The following is a 19,704-nucleotide window of genomic DNA, read 5'->3' as shown; positions in this document are numbered from 1 at the left end:
TTGTAAACATAGTAGCCATAACAATGATAACTGACAATACAATGACCTAAACATTACTAATACACATGGTATGCACATACCATAGTAGTAATATACAGTGAAGAACTTGAACACCATACAAATTGAAACAATGACCAATTTATGGATAAACATAATTGCGGCTTCAATGAAACTACACTTTGTAAGTAAACAACAGTGGCCCAAGAGTCATCGACCCGGTTATCCATATAGTCCTGAAAAGAACTAAAAGAATCTGTAGAGTTTATGTTCTAATTGACTTTTGCTGAGAAAGATATGATATGGCATTAGAAAAAAAAAATTCAGAAAGAAAGGAAAGATTCAAAATGGCCCCAATCCTATTACTATCAAGAACCTATCTATGAGGGCACCCAAAGGGCATCAATGTAGAGAATGGCTATAATAACCTCAACACTCAATGGAATTACATCACCATCTCTAAAACACAGACTAGGTTGATGGAAAGATATATGTCCCATATGACATTGTTTCTAACCACAAACACATAACTTGTAATGTAAATGTATGTGGGTGTGTGTGTACAATTCTACGCTAGTGGTGGACTACACGTCACACAGCTAACCCGTGTGCATGCTGCAATTTCATCAAAAGGGGCAAACTTGAGTGAACGACATTTTTTTTCTTTCCTCGTAATTCTCTGCTTACTCATTCATGATTTATGATTACATGTTTGGTTTGTACACTGTAGAAACTATTGTAAAGTTGCGTATTTATAACGCTAAAGCTGACAAGAGGGTTATTGAAGGAATAAGATTAGACAGTTGTCACACAAAGCAAGGTAAAATGAACGGTGTTATTGTGTCAACAGTCATGATGCTCTGATAGCTACCTAACAATGGCCTCATGTCATACCCCTGTCATCTTATCTCTCATACCCTTGCAATGTTGTATTGACACTGATTCCAGGAACTACCAACATGTAGCAGGTTGGTACCAGAGCTGCAAAAAAAAATATAATACCAGTAGGTGTTTGTCTCAGTGTAATTTTGAGGATTTTGACCCATTTGTGTCCATACACTGGTCACATGTCACTGCCCTGCTATTCTAGTATGTGTGTGTGTGTGGGGGGGGGGGGGGGGGGGGAAGATCAATGCCATAAAAAGGGTCCTCTCCATATGTTGAAACTGTCTCCTAACACTGGAGAGGCTAAAAAAAAAATTGTTTTACGCAATCTTGTTGAAAAGCTGTCTTGGCTTTCTGCATTTTTATTCTCAAACTATTCTTTCATAAACGAAAATAAGTAAAACTTATATTACACAAAGGCCCTATTTGTCAATAAATAAAACATGACATATAAGGTGACAGTGTAATACACATACTCCATACATGCCACGCACATTAACTGAGTTAACACAGCCAAAGTTTATGGAACTGACGAAAATGAAGATAAAATATCCTTTTGTGAAGACCATCTCCCTGCCTTATGTTTATGATAGGATGTTTCAGCTAACATAAGATTTCTTTTTACTCATTCATGTGATGATATCAGTTTATCTACAAATTCTGAACTTTGACGTTATGCTGTTTTTCTCCATGGCACTTTAAGGAAATAAATTTTCTTTTGTGAAGTCCATCTCCCTGCCTTATATGTTAAGACAGGACGTTAACAGCAAACAAAAAGATTTAATGTTCATTTATTCATGTGATGATATTAGTTTATCTACAAAGCTTGGACTTTGACTTTATGCTGTTTTTCTCCATGCAAATGACACATTTACATTTTGATAAGACTGCAAAGACAGAATCAGCATAGAACAAGCATAGTCCAGAGTCTGAACACATGACTTTATTGCTTTGCGTCTAGAGACATGGTATGATGTCACAAGTGAGATATGACATAAAGTCTTGTGTCATAGTTCCAGCAACTTCCTCCGGAAGTCTTTTAATTTTGGACATCTGCTCCCACTTGGATCACTACGATGTGCAACACCGCTCTGAGAATGTTCGTTGGAGGGTAACCATGACGTCACTTTCTGCCGCGGCAACTCCGTCATCGAAGCGAAACATCAAAGCTGTACTTGTCTCACATTACCTGGAGTCTTTGATGTTCAGCGCGGCAGTGTTTACACTATGGAAATTTGTGCAACTTCACATCATAGGTTGCCATAGACATGAAATTAATTAGGCTCCTCATCGTTTTCTTTGATGAGTAATGGAGAGAGGGGTTCTATTATTATACACAGTCAACATTACATTGTTACTTCTCTTGAGCATCAGAGAGAAGAGATGACTTTGCTTTGAATTCCAAGAAAAACATTACTAAGTCCAAACTTGTAACATACTTTATTTTATTGTCTGCATTGGCAGACAACTAAAGTCTTTTGATAAAACATTTATGCTTGTCTATAAAACAAATTGAGATTCCTTACAAGTGAGATCAATCAATAATTTTCTATCACAGCTGCAAACATTCAAACTAGTTTCTACAAACTGGACTATATTCAGTATGAATAGGAGAACTGGACAGCATTACTTTCTAAGTTTATTCCTTTGATGTAATACATCAGTCTATAATTATAATAATTATAATTAGACAAATTTGTATAGCGCAGCTACTATGTAAATATACTCTACTGCACCGTGATGTAACAGAGCTCCTGTCACTGATTAGACACATGAAAATAAATAACAAATTAATCAAAGGCTTCTGAAAAAAGATAAGTCTTCAATAAAGATTTGAAGACAACAAGTGATGATGCCTTCCTCAGTTTCTCAGGTAATTTATTCCAAAGTTTTGGAGCAGCACAGCTGAAGGCACAGTCCCCTAAAGTTACTTTCGTTTTTAAATGAGATTGCTTTAGAAGCAACTTATCTATTGACAAATGTAATGGCAGTCTCAGATGATAGGAGAATAGGGAGACGGGAAATGAGGGATAAAAGGAGAATGATGAGGAGAAAAAAATAGGAGGAGGAAAAGGAGGAGATGGAAAATGTGGAAATAGAGAGAGAGAATGAGAAGACATATGTGGCGTCAGGTGAGAAGTTTTTCTGCCCCATGGATGACTCAAAGCAGGCAGTCAACCATGAAGTCAGCCTTGCAGTGAACCTTCATCATCAATCCTAAACATCTGCCACTCTGAGAATCAATGACATCACACCTGGACACTCCTAGGCCGGACTGGAATTGACACCACAGAGCACAGAGGGAGGATGGTGGGATGTAGAAGGGAGACCACGAAGGAGACATAAGCAGCAGTATCGTCAAATCAATTTAGATCTAGTCTTTGTAATACTGTACATCAAACTTGAAAACTTCAACTCTCAGCACCTTCGTGCTATTCAGATTCGAACATAATCTGCACAAACATGCTGAAGGACCTGTTCTGTAGAAAACACTCATTTGTAAGATTTCTGCTCTGAAGTGAAATCATGGCCCTAATTCACTGTGGATTATAAAAATCTCCTAAGCTGCTATGAGAAGTGACAAAACAAGAGACTCCTTCATACCATACAACCTTGCAACATGCCAACAACCAGATCCAGCTAGTTCACAGTGGAAACAGTATTACGGTATGCCCTGGTCATGTTTGTAATGCTAGGTTCCCACTGCCATACAATCCACTCTGCCATACATGCCACACTTGGCTATTAGTAGGAGATCATGGAATATTTGTTAAAATGTCTATCAAAATAAATTTGAGCCAACATCAAAATTGTGGTCTTAATTGAAAAGTAGAGTTGTGGTGATCATATCAGATCCTGAGGTCAGTTGTGGTAATTCAATGATTGTAGACAAGTTTTGGACAGCTCAAAAATAGTCTATGAACCCAATCCCATACTGGTTATTGATTGCTAGCCCTGGACATATACGCTTTCTTGCATTAAACCAAATTAAATTTTCACTCAGAAAGACTTCTTTAACTTGCCAATAAAGGGGAAATCCCATAAAAGATTCTCCAAAGTTTTACATTCAAGAATTTGGATCTCTATTTCTCTGCTTCTCTCATCAGCTCTCTCTCACAGAACTTGGTGTGATCTTGTGTGATCTGATCAATCTATTGATATGTGCAAAAATAGATTATAGCCTACCACTGGAATTTGAGACAATTCATTTCTCGGCTTTGACAAAATGCCAGTGGGAGAAAAGTTGAGTCACTGTGACTTACCTTTCATATGTCCCAATTTAGTCCTAGGGCTGAGGTTGGACCTGAATCGGAAAGGATCCCCCTCCACGCCATCTTCTGACAGAGTGGGGCTCCTCAGCAAAGGGCTATTGATGCCTGGAGACAGGTTTGCCAGCTTCTTCTTCCTCTTGTTAGAGTTATTGTTCTCTGACATCAAAAGATGTAGTCCATGCTGAGGAGTGGATTGTTTCACGCGAGAGAAACCAGCGCCATCTAATTCATCGGATGATCCGATTGGTGACATTAGCTGACCGTCTGGGGATGTTGGGGGAATACTGCTGCACTCCAGATCAGAGCTTGCACCTGCTGGTTCCCCATCACTTCCAAAGCCAGCATTGGCTAGCTCCACTGCTAGGTTGTCTACGTAATCCTCCTCCTCCTCCTCCTCCTCACTCTCATCATAGCTCTCCTCCGTCTCTGGCTTCTTGCGTGCCACCACCACATGCACAGTGCTGTTCTCCACTTGTCGTAGTACCTCCATGGCCTGGCCGTGAGTGATGCCTACCATGCAGTTCCCACTGACGTCAAGCAGCTGGTCCCCTGGCCGCACCCGACCGATGCGCTGGGCGGCCGTGTGGTCTGGTACCCTGCTGATGTAGATACAACCTTCTGGCGTATCCGCGCCTCCACTGATCTCCAGTCCCAATGGCTCGCCGGGAATACGATCAATCTAGAAGACAGCAAGAAATCAGAAATAAATCTTGTATCAGCTATGAGTCAGTATTTCCTGGAAAGGATTCTTTCACCCAGAGAAACCAGAAAATATTCATCACAGATTTGAAACATTCAACACATTTGCTATGACTATTTTACTTACCAAGCTGTTTGTGGTAAACCTGCATTTACAACTTTGTACATCTTGCTTGTAGTGCATGCTCTGCACATCATGTAGGAATCGATATAGAAGAGGATTTATCGGTGCTTCAATCATGGTGGTTACTAGGCAGTTAATCAATCTATACAGACAGTGCACGTCACATCGAACACTTCATGTCCGTCTGAAACTTGGCAGTCTAACTAAGTGAATGAGAGCAATCCAATCAGGTACCGCTCTTAAAAACAGATCATATTTTGTTTTTCTTGCGCCAGCCACCCACATGAAGTGCGAGACAGGTATAAATATAGCCACATCTCCACAGTGAGGGGAAGTCCACCAGTGTGGTTGGCAGTCAGGATTGAAAAAGACGAAGCTGGACAAGGTTACACCAAATTGTCAGTCCATGCTTTCTGTTTTGGGAGCAAAACTTGCAAAACCTGAAATATAAGGAGACAATGATGAAGTAAAAGTTCTAGGATTATTCCATTCAGCAGGAGGGTATGCAGCATTATTGATGTGGTCCTAAGTTCTCTCCAGCAAACAGTCTATTCTGTTGAGATATTAATCCCCCCAATGGGGATCTAAACATCTTGGATTACTGGGAAATTTAGGTTTTTTTTCTCAATGAAGTGATTTAGGAGAGGTGGAAATGCTATCCCTAGTGAGCCATAGCTATGTGTGCCACTTGATATTTGGCAGGAATAGCTAGAATTGAATTTGCTTGCTACTTTCATTTCAGTCTGTATCACGTGTCATGCCCCCATGTCCCTCAACGTGACATGTTAGCCCTTCATTTTTCCTCTACATATACTGTACATTACTTCTACTTCCAGTATGATTGCTGCAGGCATTACAAAAATAAAATGAATAACTGTTTTTCATAGAACTATTTGGTTTCAACAGTCCAATATAACTTCTCCTCAAGAATATGATGTCTACCTATGTATTTCTATCATTCTCTTTAATAGCAGACACGTGACAGAGCTGATCTTATCCCCAAGAAAATGATCTCAGAGCTTCCCAGAAAGCAATATGATCAACAAAGACAGCATAAGCTATCGTGTATTATGTACTACATCTGGATCTGGGCACACCATGTTTGGGGTTCCTGTTGGGATACACACAATCCCGTGAAATGTACTAACTCTTCATGTAATATGTTGGGCCATTATTCTGTTTAATCCCCTCCACACCAATGTTTCAAAAGTACCACATCTATTGTATTAAAACAGGTTGCTTCTGGTAGTGGCAGGGTTAATTAACTACTCTATGATGCACCTCTTATATGCCTTTTTTTTTTTCTCAAGCAGAGGCATTATTGTCATCATTAAGTGTAGCTTCATTTGGTACACAAACATTCATGAACTGTACAACCATTGGGGAATTTCATGCAAGTACCCCTTTCAGCTCCAAAAGCAATGCCCCCTACCCCCTCAAAAAAGAAAAAGAAAAAAAGAATGCAGTACAGAGTTGAGGTCAATAAACTTTACGGATTAAGAAAAAATACATGGTGTTTGTACACACACACACACACACACACACACACACACACACACACACACACACACACACACACACACGCAGAATGTGTCGCTTGATGCAGTAGGGAACTTCCCTTTGTTTGAAGCCCTTACACATTGCAACATAGATTGATACAAGTAGGTTACAATGAGTTGCATAGAGATTAGCACACCATCAAATTTTCCAATCACTCTCCATGAAAACAGGAAGAGCCCAAACCTGCATTGTTTAGATGAGACCACGTCAAAACATCGGTCCTATGATACCATTGTCACTATCACTATCACTGCCAGGTAGATTTCAATAAGATGTGTTTATTAAAACCTGATTTCTGCCTCCTTAAATCGAGTTTACTTCAAATCAAGTTTACCCCAAATCCAACAAAAGCCTATGTCTTAAAAAGGTACTGGAAAGTAAAAAGCTTTTGGCAATTTCAGGACGCTGGTTTGTTTTTTCCACCTCTAATCATGTCTAGGATGGGGGTAGAATTGATTATTGGGGGACAGTACAGACATGGGATCCCATAGCACTAACCTGAAATATTTTTTTTTTTAATTTTTTTAACCTGCCTATTAAGTAATGTCTTACCAACCAAGCCAAAAAAAAGAAAAGTTAATGAAGATATATTTCAATCATTTGATTTAATGAGAAGACAGATGTGGTATTTAATGCCACAGTCCTTTAGGCCCTACATGTACTATATGTTACCTCATTTCTTTCACCTGCTCCACCACCAACAATCGAACATGTTGAACTGTTATTATTAATATTCACTACCAGTACGAATACTCCTTGATGTGTATCCACTGTTTGTTTTTTTTTTCACTAAGGTACTATTCTTCTGTATGCAATGCAGCTAGGACCAAAGAATAAAAAAAACTAGGTTTACTAAGAAAATTTGTTGATGTACATGACATATACGCCATGTGCATGGAGATAGAGGCACATCAAAGGAATCACATGACATAGTACAGGCTTCTTCTGATCTCAACACATCAACCAACAAGTAGTATTCCAGGATAAAAAGAGAAAACTCAAAGCCTGCTATATTACAACACATCACACACCACGATTTACCAAAAACTCACCCAGTTTTCTGGAAAGGGCTTGGTCTTATACCTTGATTGCTCCTTATGTCACTTAACGATGTAAACTGCCCGGCCTTTCTGTTTAGTACCGACTGAGTGATCGCACAACAATAGCACAACTTTTGTACAGAGACCTTTGAGTTGGCATCACACTGAACTCAAATCTGTAAATATCACAAACAGTAATGGGGTATTCAAACTGTGGGAGGGGGTCAGCCATTGGTTTCTTACCTAACACTAGTAACAGGTGTGTCTTTGAATACCAAAAATGTATTTTTGCAACCCAAGTCTGGTCTGCCAGTCAGATTTTGAGTTATGATACAGAGCACGAATAAAAGTATCCCATGCCCTACATGTATAAGTGCTGAAGCTCCAATGGAATGCATATCTTTGCTAATGTATAGCGATATACTACCAAACATAACGCTTTTTGTCCTCCTGTGAAATGTACATCATGGTGACCTAATCCGATAAAGTTTACTTGATAACCTAAAGCATTGGCTACCACATTTTAAGCTCATGCACGTGGATATGAATGTTATGTAAGTTGTACTTCAGACTAAAAATAAACAAACGTAACGTTGAATGATTGTGTGCTTCACTTCCGTACAGACTCAACTCTTCTAAGAACAGTCCTGAGTAAACTGGGAAGGACTCTTTTCATCTATCAATCCATTCAATGATGAGAGGCCATAAAGGACTGCCACTAATCCAGATGAGGAATTCAAATGAAGACTGCCAACATTCCTTCATGCCTGTTCTTCAAGGATTTCCCTTTGTCTGAGTCAACTCATACAAAGTAATGAATGAAGATTTACTTTCGTTGATCACAAAAGGAAATGATGAACAAATAATACTCACATGGTCAATGGGCAGAAAAACAGGCAGATAGACAGACAGTAAAACAGACAGACATACGGATAGAGACAGAAACAGACAGAGAAGGGGAGAGAGAGTAAGAGAACAGACAGAGAGAAAGATCATAATGATTTAAACAACAGACTCATGAATGACACACTTATTGGTTGAAAGACTTTGCAGCATACAGAGAATAGCTAGAGTAATACTAGTAAAGTGTGAAGGAAATATCAAATACATGTATTAAAGGGATCGTATAGTTTTGGTTGAGACCTAACTTCAGGTTTCTAACATTTTTTGGTAGGATAATGAGAAACCTCTTATGAAATATGAAAGAGCATGTAATTCCATGAGGAATTCAATGTTTAGTTGACGAAAATTGGTTTTGAAATGGCTGAGATACCAAGTGTGGGGCCCACCTTTTATTATGATCGCTTTCTTTTACTTTGTTTTTGGATGTTTCAGTCATTCTAAACCAGATTTTTATCAAATAAGCTTTGACTTCCTCTTAAAATAGTATGCTCTGTACTATTTCATAAGTGTTTTCTTGGTATCTCCCAAAAAGTTAAAAGCCCAATTCTCATCTCCACCAACACTGTACGATTCCTTTAAAGGGCTTGATTTTGCAGTACAGCTGTACTGATCAGTAACAAAGTGATAATAATCACATTGAAACTACTTGATATAATGTTGATGTGTAATGCTTGATTGTGAACCATCTAACATTGATTTCGATTTTCAAAAGCTCCAACCCAAAACAGGGTATCATAGTGTCTCTACAAAAACAGTAAGACTCTCATGTGAAGACATGTTGATTTTGTACTGAATCTCTCTTTTATTTCATATTTTTGAATTCAGAAATGTCTCAGGCTGTCTACTGATTCACTATGTTGTCTAATTTTGTCTTGTTCATCCATTCTTTGCTTATCAGCATACTTACCAGCACACTCATATAGTCTTCTACATTGGTGCTGTTCTCATTGCAAAAATTTTGAAATTTATGTCTTGATTAGGGTCACATCTTTTTTATTATCGTTCTCACTGTAAAAAATGTTGAAATTTGGGTCTCGGTTACTGCAAAGAGCTGGTCTTCGAATGTACAATGTACAAGATTAATGGTATTCTTTTCAAATTCAATAATTGTGACACACCACAGTTGGAGTTGGTACACATAGGATGGAGCGATACAAATGGTGCATTCATGGTGCATCTATCTGAAAAAAAAAAATTGTGTGATTCAGTTGGGATTCAATCTTGTGAAATAATACTTTACTTCTGTTCACACTGTGAAAATTTCGAAATTTGGGTCGCAATTGTGATCGCAAACCCAAAATAAAGCATTATTTTGAATGAAATGAAAACGGCACTATTGTTTGATGCTTTAATCATGGTTGGTCCCCCGAGGATGTTTTGAGTAAATCAAACCTGTTCTATCCTTGTATGCTAAAAATTAGCCTCAATACACTCACAGCAAGTTGGGACGGGTGTATTGAAGGCATCACTTTTCCTTCATCAGACGGAATCTCCATTAGTGCGATTCTGAGCTTGGCTGGATATTAAAAATACTGTGAGATACGCCCGTACGGCATGACAGCAAGCTTCGCTGAGTATGAAACTACTGTGAAATATGGCTGTGTGCTAGGTGCAGAGCTATAGGAGAAAATTAATTACTCAAGACCACATTTGTGTAGCCTCCATACCAGTCTCACATTAAAAGATATAGATATTAATACAGTTGTAGTGAGATAGGCAAGTTCCAGGCAGGATTAATGGTTTGTTCTAGGATGTCTCAGGACATTATTCAAAAGTACACTTCAACAAATCAAATGCAATTGTTAGTCAGTTTAAATCATATTCACATTGTACAGACGTGACAGATTCATTACTGCACAACCAAGCTTGTTTAGTCCATACACATCATTTACAGCCAATAAATAAGAAAAACAGTTAGATATCATCTCTGAGATTGAGGATGTTAACTGTCTTTGTAAGGGACATTGGTGAGGACAGATTGCAAAATTCACCCAAATGTGTGAAATAGAGAGGCTAGCTCACAGCACACACTTACCTATGGTCACTTCTACACATCCAAGATTGACAGATTGAGATAAAAATGAAGACAAATTAAAAAATGACAAGCTATATGTAGATGTGACAATTACTCTCACATCTATACTTGATACTCTTGAGAGAACCATCGGATCAAAGACTGGTTTACATGGGCATGATTAACAAGAATTATCAACATATTCCAGATACTGTGTAGGCCCCTCGGTTTGAACACAGTTCCATTACTGTGCATAAAGAAAAATGAATTGGACATCTGCAGTCTGAACACTCTCAAGAGATTGTTCTGTTGCTAAAGGAGCATCTTTATACATGATATGAAGATGTGCAAATTATAGTACTACATGTATACATATCAATGTCTTTGAAATCACTTATCTTCCACCTTGTTTTGTTTCTCTCTCCATCTAAATCTATCTATCTATCTATCTATCTATCTATCTGTCTGTCTGTCTGTCTGTCTATCTCTCTCTCTATCTCTCTATCTCTCTATCTATCTCTCCATCTATCCATCCATCCATCCATCCATCCATCTATCTCTATCTATGTGTCTATCTATCTATCTATCTATCTATCTATCTGTCTATCATTCCCTCTCTCTCTTTCTCTGTCTTTCCCACACACAGACAGAAAAGTCCCATTTCTAGAGAAAACAGGTGTCTACACCACACAGAGTCCTAACTGTGGATACCACAAGAGGACGAGTAGAATTGCACGATCGATGATGACATTTCACGCTGGACCAGGGGCAAGATTTATCTAGGTCATGCAGAAAAACTGCACGTGTCCAGTAATACTTTAGAGGAGAAATTGACACAGGTAGAATGGTTTCAGGAAAATAGAACAGATATCACTCTATGCTAACATGTCTGCAACAAACTGACATTCCTACAGATTGGAGTGCAGTTTCAAAAAAGTAGAGATGATTTAAAACTTTTGAATGCATTACATAACTTCATCATAAGCCATAGAAATCATGACTTGAAACATGAATGTTACCATTTAATAAAAACAAACAGTATTCCCCTGGAAATACACTTTGAAAACGGTTTTTACCAAAAGAAAGTTGCTGGCATTTCGTAGCAACAGCAGCGATTATGAAAAAACAAACAAACCAACCAAATAAAAACCTTTTTGCAGCCAACAGTCCCATTTGGAGAAATCATGCCATCAGGGACACTGATTTCAAAATCATACTCACAGAAATAGATTGGCATATATATGTTTTCTCCTTTACAGCAATTCACAGATGACCTACAACGTGTATGTGCTTTCAAAGAAAAAGAAAGGACAATCTAAGGAATTGCACTGGTTCCTGTTATGAAGTGATTATGATGGGGATAAAATTTGTGCATACATCAATGACACTGATTTCAAAATGTGATTTCCAGTTTCATTTCATAGAATAATGTTGTTTTTTTTATAGATCTTTCCACCTTCCATGGTGATTCCTGAATAGTGATCAGGAATGCCTCGAGGTAATCAGGGGACCACACTGGATGGCTGATCTTCATGCATGAATATGTTAATAGTTAACATGATGAAATGATAATCTATGGTATTATCACTGCTACCACTATTATTACAATATCTTCCTGGCAGAAGAACAAAATGAAAAAAACCAAGTCACAACCTTCTATCATTGCACAGTAGTAACCATGAAGCTAAGAGGTGAACATTCACACCTGAGCCCATAATGATAGCTATTATCACATGATGGTTTATTTGATATTCATGTTAGCCCTGACATTTGCAGGAGATGAGAGTTGACTCTCTTTCAAGGCAACTCAAGTCTGTTTTCTATAAACAAAGGACTTGTTTGTGAACATATTCAGAAACATGTTTCACGGTAGTCAAGGAATAGAGTTTATCTAGAGAGCAAACTTGAACATCAAGTTCTTCCAGTTGCAAACAAATTTTTGAGCTCACATACTTGTCTATGGAGGTGTGTTTTGAAAGAGTTTGCTCAGTTCAGGATGCACCTCAGTCATCTGAAGAGTTTGACGACAAAAATATAATTGAGGAATGGAATTTAGCTCAATATTGTTATTACTTTCACACAGTACATACATTATATGTGCATACCCTCCCACATAAAGGGGTGAGCTGTTGGCTTGATAGACAGACCATCAAGTTTGTTACACAGCTCTTAGTATATGGGCTTTCACTTGCAGTTGGTGGCCAACAAAGTAACTCATTTCTACTGTCATTCTGTAACTCTGAACATGACTTGAAAATGCATTACAGGAACATGATTAGAAACAAGTTCTTTTGCGAGTGTGAAACTCTCATCATGCAAACTGCAGTCCATTTCCCTTGAAAGAAAAATGGTCTCAACGGGCCATTAAAGCTGAGAGGCTCAAAGTGTGGGAGGGACAAAACAAAATGTCATCTTTACTGTGCTGTTCATACAGTCATGCCATTCAATGGATGAGTGTTGGGTCAGACTTTGATACCTCTTAATGTGACAAACATGATAAGAAGCAGGAAGTATTACTGATTAACAGCCTCCCCAAAGGCAAGCTTCAATATTTGCTTGCATTTTTAAAGAAATTCATGATCTAACTTATTCTTTGCATTCTGAGTTGGATTTGAAGCTGTGTTTTCCATCATAATCTTGTATGGCACAACAAAGAGAGTCTGCCCCTTGGCTGGATGACATACAGGTGGGACCCCCAGAGTCTGCCCCTTGGCTGGATGACATACAGGTGGGAAAAATCATCGTAATATGACCTTTAATGTATTATCTTCAGAAAGGTAAAGCAACACTTTCTTGGGAGAAGAAGAAGAAATAAAGTTAATAGCCTGGCTGTAAGACTATGATTGAACATTCATTATGAACTGTATGAAGCAGACCCTATATCCAACACTGTTAAATTTCCAGATTGCGATTGTGAGTGTTTTCTGTGATACCTGTCAACTTTCTTCACAGAATAAAAAGGTTGTACACAAAGGTAGGAGGCACCCCCATTTTGAACATAACACAGGTGGTTAGGGAAAATTTCCACATTCTCAGCCAAGAGATAAATGAAAAAGAAGAAAAAGGAGTACTGCTTCAAGGATGTGATACCTGATATCTCTCCCGCTGATCCCAAAAAGGTCAGAAGAGGGAGAAAAATCATATCAAAAGTGGAGACATACTCCGGAAACAGGATGCGGAGAGGATCATTTTTCTCTCTCTCCTCGACTCTCTACAGTCACACTGAAGTGATGTGAAGGGAATATTTCAGGATTCGACAAGGATTTACTCAAAGGGATGGGAGGAGGGGAGTATTGATGATAGGGGTCATGTCCAGAGGGTAGTATGGTGGGGAAATCTTGCCAGCAAGATGGAAAGAAGACACTCAACATATGATAATGTCATCTGCCATCAAATATATCTGTATTACCCAAACATGTTAACCCTCTATTTGTTCATAAAAATAGTCCATATTGCCGAATAAGGTACATGCATTAGCAGTTTATAAATCCCTCCCTTCCAGCCCCCTCCCAACAAAGAGCTGATTGTTATGTATCTAAGCCCATTCAACTGAGGTGTAACAACACAATATCTAAAGAGAACCGTATAAAGAAACACTCTTGAGGAGATGCCCAATGAAATACATTCAGGGATATGACGCGTTAGCTCAAGCAAACACTTCCCTCAATGACAATTCTATGAGGAGCATTAAATCTTATAGATCCATTAGAGTTACAATGGCAGGCTATGATCAAATTAATCTTTTACATCTCATTAACACAAAGGTCTGCAGGCTCGACACTAACATTTTGCTCTCGAGGCCCGCTCAGGCCATTAAAATCTTGGAATGTGAAGTTTTGATGGCCCGAAAAAGAAATGTAGTGGCTTAAAATAAAAGGAAATATAACATTTCGTTTTGAATTCTAGCTGCCTGATAGGGTCATCGAAATATAAACTTTTTTACAATTTGATGGCCCGACATAAATTTTTAGTGGCACTGAGCCACCGGGCCACTGCTCATGTTGAGCCTCGATATAAATGAGTTTGCTCTATCGCTTTATATCTAAACAGGGCCCTGTTTCATAAAGCTGTTTGTAAAGTTACGAACGACTTAAGAACGACTGGTGATCAGTTCTGATGTGCTATACTTATCAAAATTTCCATAATTCAGCACAAGAACTGATCACCAGTCATTCTTAAGTCGTTTGTAACTTTACGAACAGCTTTATGAAACACTCCCCTGATCCTGTGCTTATCTTTTAAAGGAGTCTTCATGTGTACAGAAAAGATAATATTGTTATCATTTTCCATTCATAATCAACTCGGATTTGAACACAAATATCACCCTTTTTACAAGATGGGCCTTCAACATATTAATGTAAATCCACACTTTGTCTGTTCAAGCATGCCGATACCAGACAAAAGGTTTTATACAGAGACTGTGATAATGGACAATGATTTATAGGACAGTTATGAATAGCATATCATAAGCACTATAATAAATTTAATGTAAGCACCATATTTCAATTGAAATGACATCCACATGACCAAAATGCAATAAATCTTAAATCTTAGTCCCCCCCCCCCCCCCCCCCCCCCCCAGGCCAGGAAGAACTTTTACATGATGCTCCCAGGGTTCTGTGAATAAAGATATCTAATAAAATATAATTACCTAATAACTCAAACTCCAGCACTCAGTCCTAGTGGAAAATGTCCCGGTACTGTTTGTTTGTTTGTTTGTTTGTTTACAAGTTTAATATAATAGTAATAGCAGTAGTAATAATAGTTATAATAATGATAATGATAATAATGATGATAATAATGATAATAATAATAATAATAACAATAATAATAATAATAATAATAATAATAATAATAACAACAATAATAAAAATAACAACAAAAATAACAATAATAATAATAAGAATAAAAATAACAACAACATCAACAACAGTAGTAGTAATAATAATAATTGATATAATTTATAATGCACCAAATCCACTCAGTGGAGTGCTCTCGGCAAAAACTGTTTTCACTGCTCTGGGCTACTGTTTCACAAAAATACCCAGCAACATGAATCAAATTTCCCCATCTTGAGGATTTCTCGTTGCTCAATATTTTTAGGGGAAGTTTACATACTGGGTGAAGTATTATATGTCACTGCTTTGCTCAAACTCAAACTTTTCATTTTCAATCAGACAGAATGGTAAACTGAAAGTCTAGTGGCAGTGCTAATCACAAGATCTACGTGAAGACTAGTTTTCATGCCAAGCCTAGGTTTTGGTTTCATCCTCTACCTCTGACAAACATGTGACATGCAAAACGGCACGTTGTCGCTGAAACTTAGACTGGTCATAACGAGTATTTACATCCCTACAAGTGAGCCAGGCACATTTCATTTGCCATGAGCATGGAAAATGAATAAAGAGAAGAAAATTCCCTTTTTAAAATTTGCTCCGAACGATAGTATGAAAAGGAAATCATTTCAAGTTCACATTTGGCACAAAGTCATTTGGCTTTATGCCCAATCAGAGGAATGCAGAGATTTACATTTTGTACACATAGAAAAGTCCTAACAGAGGAATTCAGGATATCCATGGAATTAATATGCAGTATTCAGTAAAGGGAAGTTACACTGCACTCATTCCTAGTACCCACATGTCAATACTTGTATACTGTGTGCCACAGGGAGCACCATAGGGCAAGCACTGAATCTTTCACTCACAAAGGCGTGGGCGTATCATAATCCAAAGCAATTAATTTTCATATTTCATATACATGGTGACCCCGAGGTCATTCGTATCCAGTTTCAGCCAAGCATGAATGAAGGAAAGTATTGCTCCCTCCCCCACACCTCCACCTTCTCATCACTCCATCCACCTTCTCATCACTCCCATCCACCTTCTCCATCAGTGAATGCTCTGACAGCCTCTTCATTATTAGTCTTGGTTACCAGGCTCTACTCAAGACACTGACAGTCTCTTAATCATTAGTCTTGGTTACCAGGCTCTACTCAAGACAATGTTGGTCTCACTTTTTCCCAGTTTCTGACAAAAAGTGAAAGTGGAGTTACAAATGTAGATTTTGTTTTCTCTCCACCCTGACTCAAAACATACACTGAAAGGAGGAAAGAGAAAATGGCAGCTTTGCACCTTGTTAGAAGTTGTAAATAATTATGATATAAATACTATTTCGACTGGTTAGCCATGTACTAGTACTTATCTAAACTTACAATTGTCCCATTTTGTCATACAATGTCCACAATCAATTGTAATATTGGTGTAAGATATTACACATCTTTGCTGATGAACACATGTGTAGATAGACCCAACCTCACATTTGTCTTACACATGTTCTCAAGTCTGGTCCACCTCTTATTCCATCTCAAAGTTCTCCCAATACGACCGTGGTATTGATTACTTTCGAGAACGAGATGGCAACCAACCCAACCCAACATACAGGGGCAATGAAAACCCTGGTCTTGCGTGACACATGAGCCTACTTATTGTGTTATCAGGGAACAGTCTTTCCATACACAAATGGATACGGAGGAGAAATGGAGGGCAGATGGAGAATGAGGAACAGCGATGGGGGATGCTGTATTAATGCATGATTACCTAGTATGACTCATCGCTATGGAAACATTCATCTGATAGTCTGAGTTACTGCCACAATGAAAATGTACAACAGTCTAGACATACACTGTACTCAAAAAGTGCTTCACACTAGTCTATGACATGCCCAGCAAATAACAGTGTACATTGTATGTACTGATTGCTCAGTAACGGCACAATATCTACCTTTCATATTACGGTACTGAGGAGTGAATTGGAAACTTTGCCGGCATTTTAACTTCATACAAAGTTGATTTGCACATTTATGGAAGGAAACATAAGTCACACTGCTGTAGTAATGGAATCTAGGATGCACAGACTAGGGGTCATAGTTGTTGCTATGTTGTTCTGAGGAGCAGTCATTTTGGCTGTAATGACTACGTTTCAACTTGGACCCCCTACCATTAATTATACAGAAATGAGGCCCTAAACCACAATGTGAACAGAAGACATATTGTAAGGTCTCATGTAAAAATGTTTGACATCTTTATCAAGTTTATTTCTATCATACTATAAATCAGATTTTTCTTCAAAAAGCATGTAATAAAACCACCCACACACAATACCTCTCGGTTTAGGGATAAGATTTGTTCAGTGTCTGACGTATTATCTTTCAAGGGATGCAAACCTTAACTGAAAGTCTTGGATCACTTCACTATTCTGAAAGTTTTTCCTTTACTAAAAAATGCAAGACACTGTGCGTCATAAGAGGACTTGAATGTTAGTTTCCTCTCAATAATACTAGGACAGAAATGGAAAGTGCTCTCATAGACACTTGTTTTTCTACCTTTTACAAATCTTGCCTACACAGCCAACTTCAAGCAAATTTTCCGCCTTTTACCTCTGTGCTTAGGCAGTCTGAGTAATGAGGCTGCAGGTATCGGTTTCACACCAATCATTTATTACAGGGAAATCTTTATAAATGTCAAAACATGTCAAACATGAAGGCTGATAGATCTCATAATTCATAGAAATGATCTCTAGTTGAGGATAACGCTGAAACCCGAGACCTGAAACTTCATTGTACTGTACTTTAATGTTTAACACATTGTTAGAGGAATACATAACTGGCACAATAAATAGTTTTCAATCATGTATCTACACGTAAGACTGATTTGAGATATCTGTGTCATCATTCTGATTGATCATGTGACAATTCATTGAAGTATGGCAATCATGAGATCTACCTCCTTATTCTTACGGCTGTGAGGTTAGCTATTCACAAGATGAAATAACCAGAAATACAGGGCTGCCAACATTGGAAACTATTTGAGAGTGAGACTCCCATAGGCCAATGCTATAATTTAGGAGTCAAAATGAGTGAGATCAATAGAAATGCATGCAAATCAAATAAAGTTTTAGAGTGAGAAAGGACCAAAATGCGTGAGTCTCACGCTCAATGCGTGAGAGTTGGCAGCCCCGGAAATATCTATGTTCTTAAACTTTCATGAACAAATTTAATGCAGTTAAGGCTGTGTAGCCCCTTTAAACCTGAATATGTTCATTAGGTATGCCCCATTGCCTACAGGTATAACTGATCCAGTGTCTGTCTGCTGTAGTGGATGGCTACACTACACTTGAGACAGCCAAGTTACTATTCTCCCCACACCACAGTATCTTGCTCTCCCCTGTAATTTATGTTTTAGAATGTAGCTCCTAATGCCATGCACGCTACCCGCTGGCAAACATACCCGCGGCACATTCTGCATTTCCTGCTGAAAATCTCAGCGCTCCCGCTGGAATTCAATTTCACGGCAAACCGTATGTGGGCCCCAAGTGGCAGTGTGTTGCTGCAGACACTTCTCACATACAGACACTGTAGTCTCCTGCTGAGAGGAAACCAGATGTGTGTGCCAGCTGTGTGTCTGTGGTCGATATTACTTACAAAGCCTCTGTGTGTTTAACTATCCTTTCTTAGCTACATACTATGGTACATCTTTGATGAAAAAAATATTGCTTCCCACTCTTATAAGATATAAGCATACAAATAATATAACCAAACAGGACATACATTCTCAGTCACAGTTCTCACGATCAATAGGACCTAGTACATCTCCTATATTCTGACTTCTTAAAATTTAGGTCAACAGCAACCTTAAATGTTGTGTGGGTACTCACACTCAATTCAAAAGCAGAAATGTACAACTGTCACTGAACTTTGAGCACACAGATGCAATAAACAAACAAATAAACATACTTACATTGTGGGCCTAGTTCTAAATGGATATTTGCTCTAAAAATGTCACAGTATGCTCTGATCAATAGATCTTGCCTACTGTGTGTCAACACTCTCTCGATACAAGAAATCAGTTACTGAAACGTAACAATCTCTTGATCAACCAGTCGATCTCTGAGCTAGGATCACAGGTTAGATGTGTCACATGACATATGAATCCTTTCAAGGCCATGACATCACAATTCCATCTACAGAAACAAACAGAGTTGGTAAGGTAAAGGTGATGGGGTTCACCCCCTGTGTGCCCTCTGCACACACTCACTATACTTCACCCCTTCTCTTATCCCTCTCTGCTCAATACTATCGCACTGCTCAGCTCTCATACACAAACACTGCCATAGCTAGCAGGGATTCATGGAAAACAATGACGCATCTAGAGCT

The 19,704-nt window shown here is 38.4% G+C and overlaps 1 protein-coding gene across 1 annotated transcript in view; it reads right to left on the bottom strand.

The window, feature by feature from the left end:
* LOC139722359 (uncharacterized) overlaps nt 1–19,704 on the bottom strand; it is a 184,011-nt gene that overhangs the window by 13,737 nt on the left and 150,570 nt on the right. The window contains exon 19 of the mRNA XM_071633668.1: nt 4,146–4,833. Within this exon, the coding sequence (XP_071489769.1) occupies nt 4,146–4,833 (688 nt within the window). The remainder of the gene's footprint in view (nt 1–4,145; nt 4,834–19,704) is intronic.

The sequence above is a fragment of the Diadema antillarum genome, unplaced genomic scaffold (genome assembly GCF_040938485.1).
Source record: "Diadema antillarum isolate AM-2024a unplaced genomic scaffold, OU_Dant_1.0 scf00000163, whole genome shotgun sequence".
NCBI lineage: Eukaryota > Metazoa > Echinodermata > Echinoidea > Diadematoida > Diadematidae > Diadema > Diadema antillarum.
Note: the sequence above shows the minus strand (reverse complement) of the source record. Positions and strands in the feature narration are given on the sequence as shown.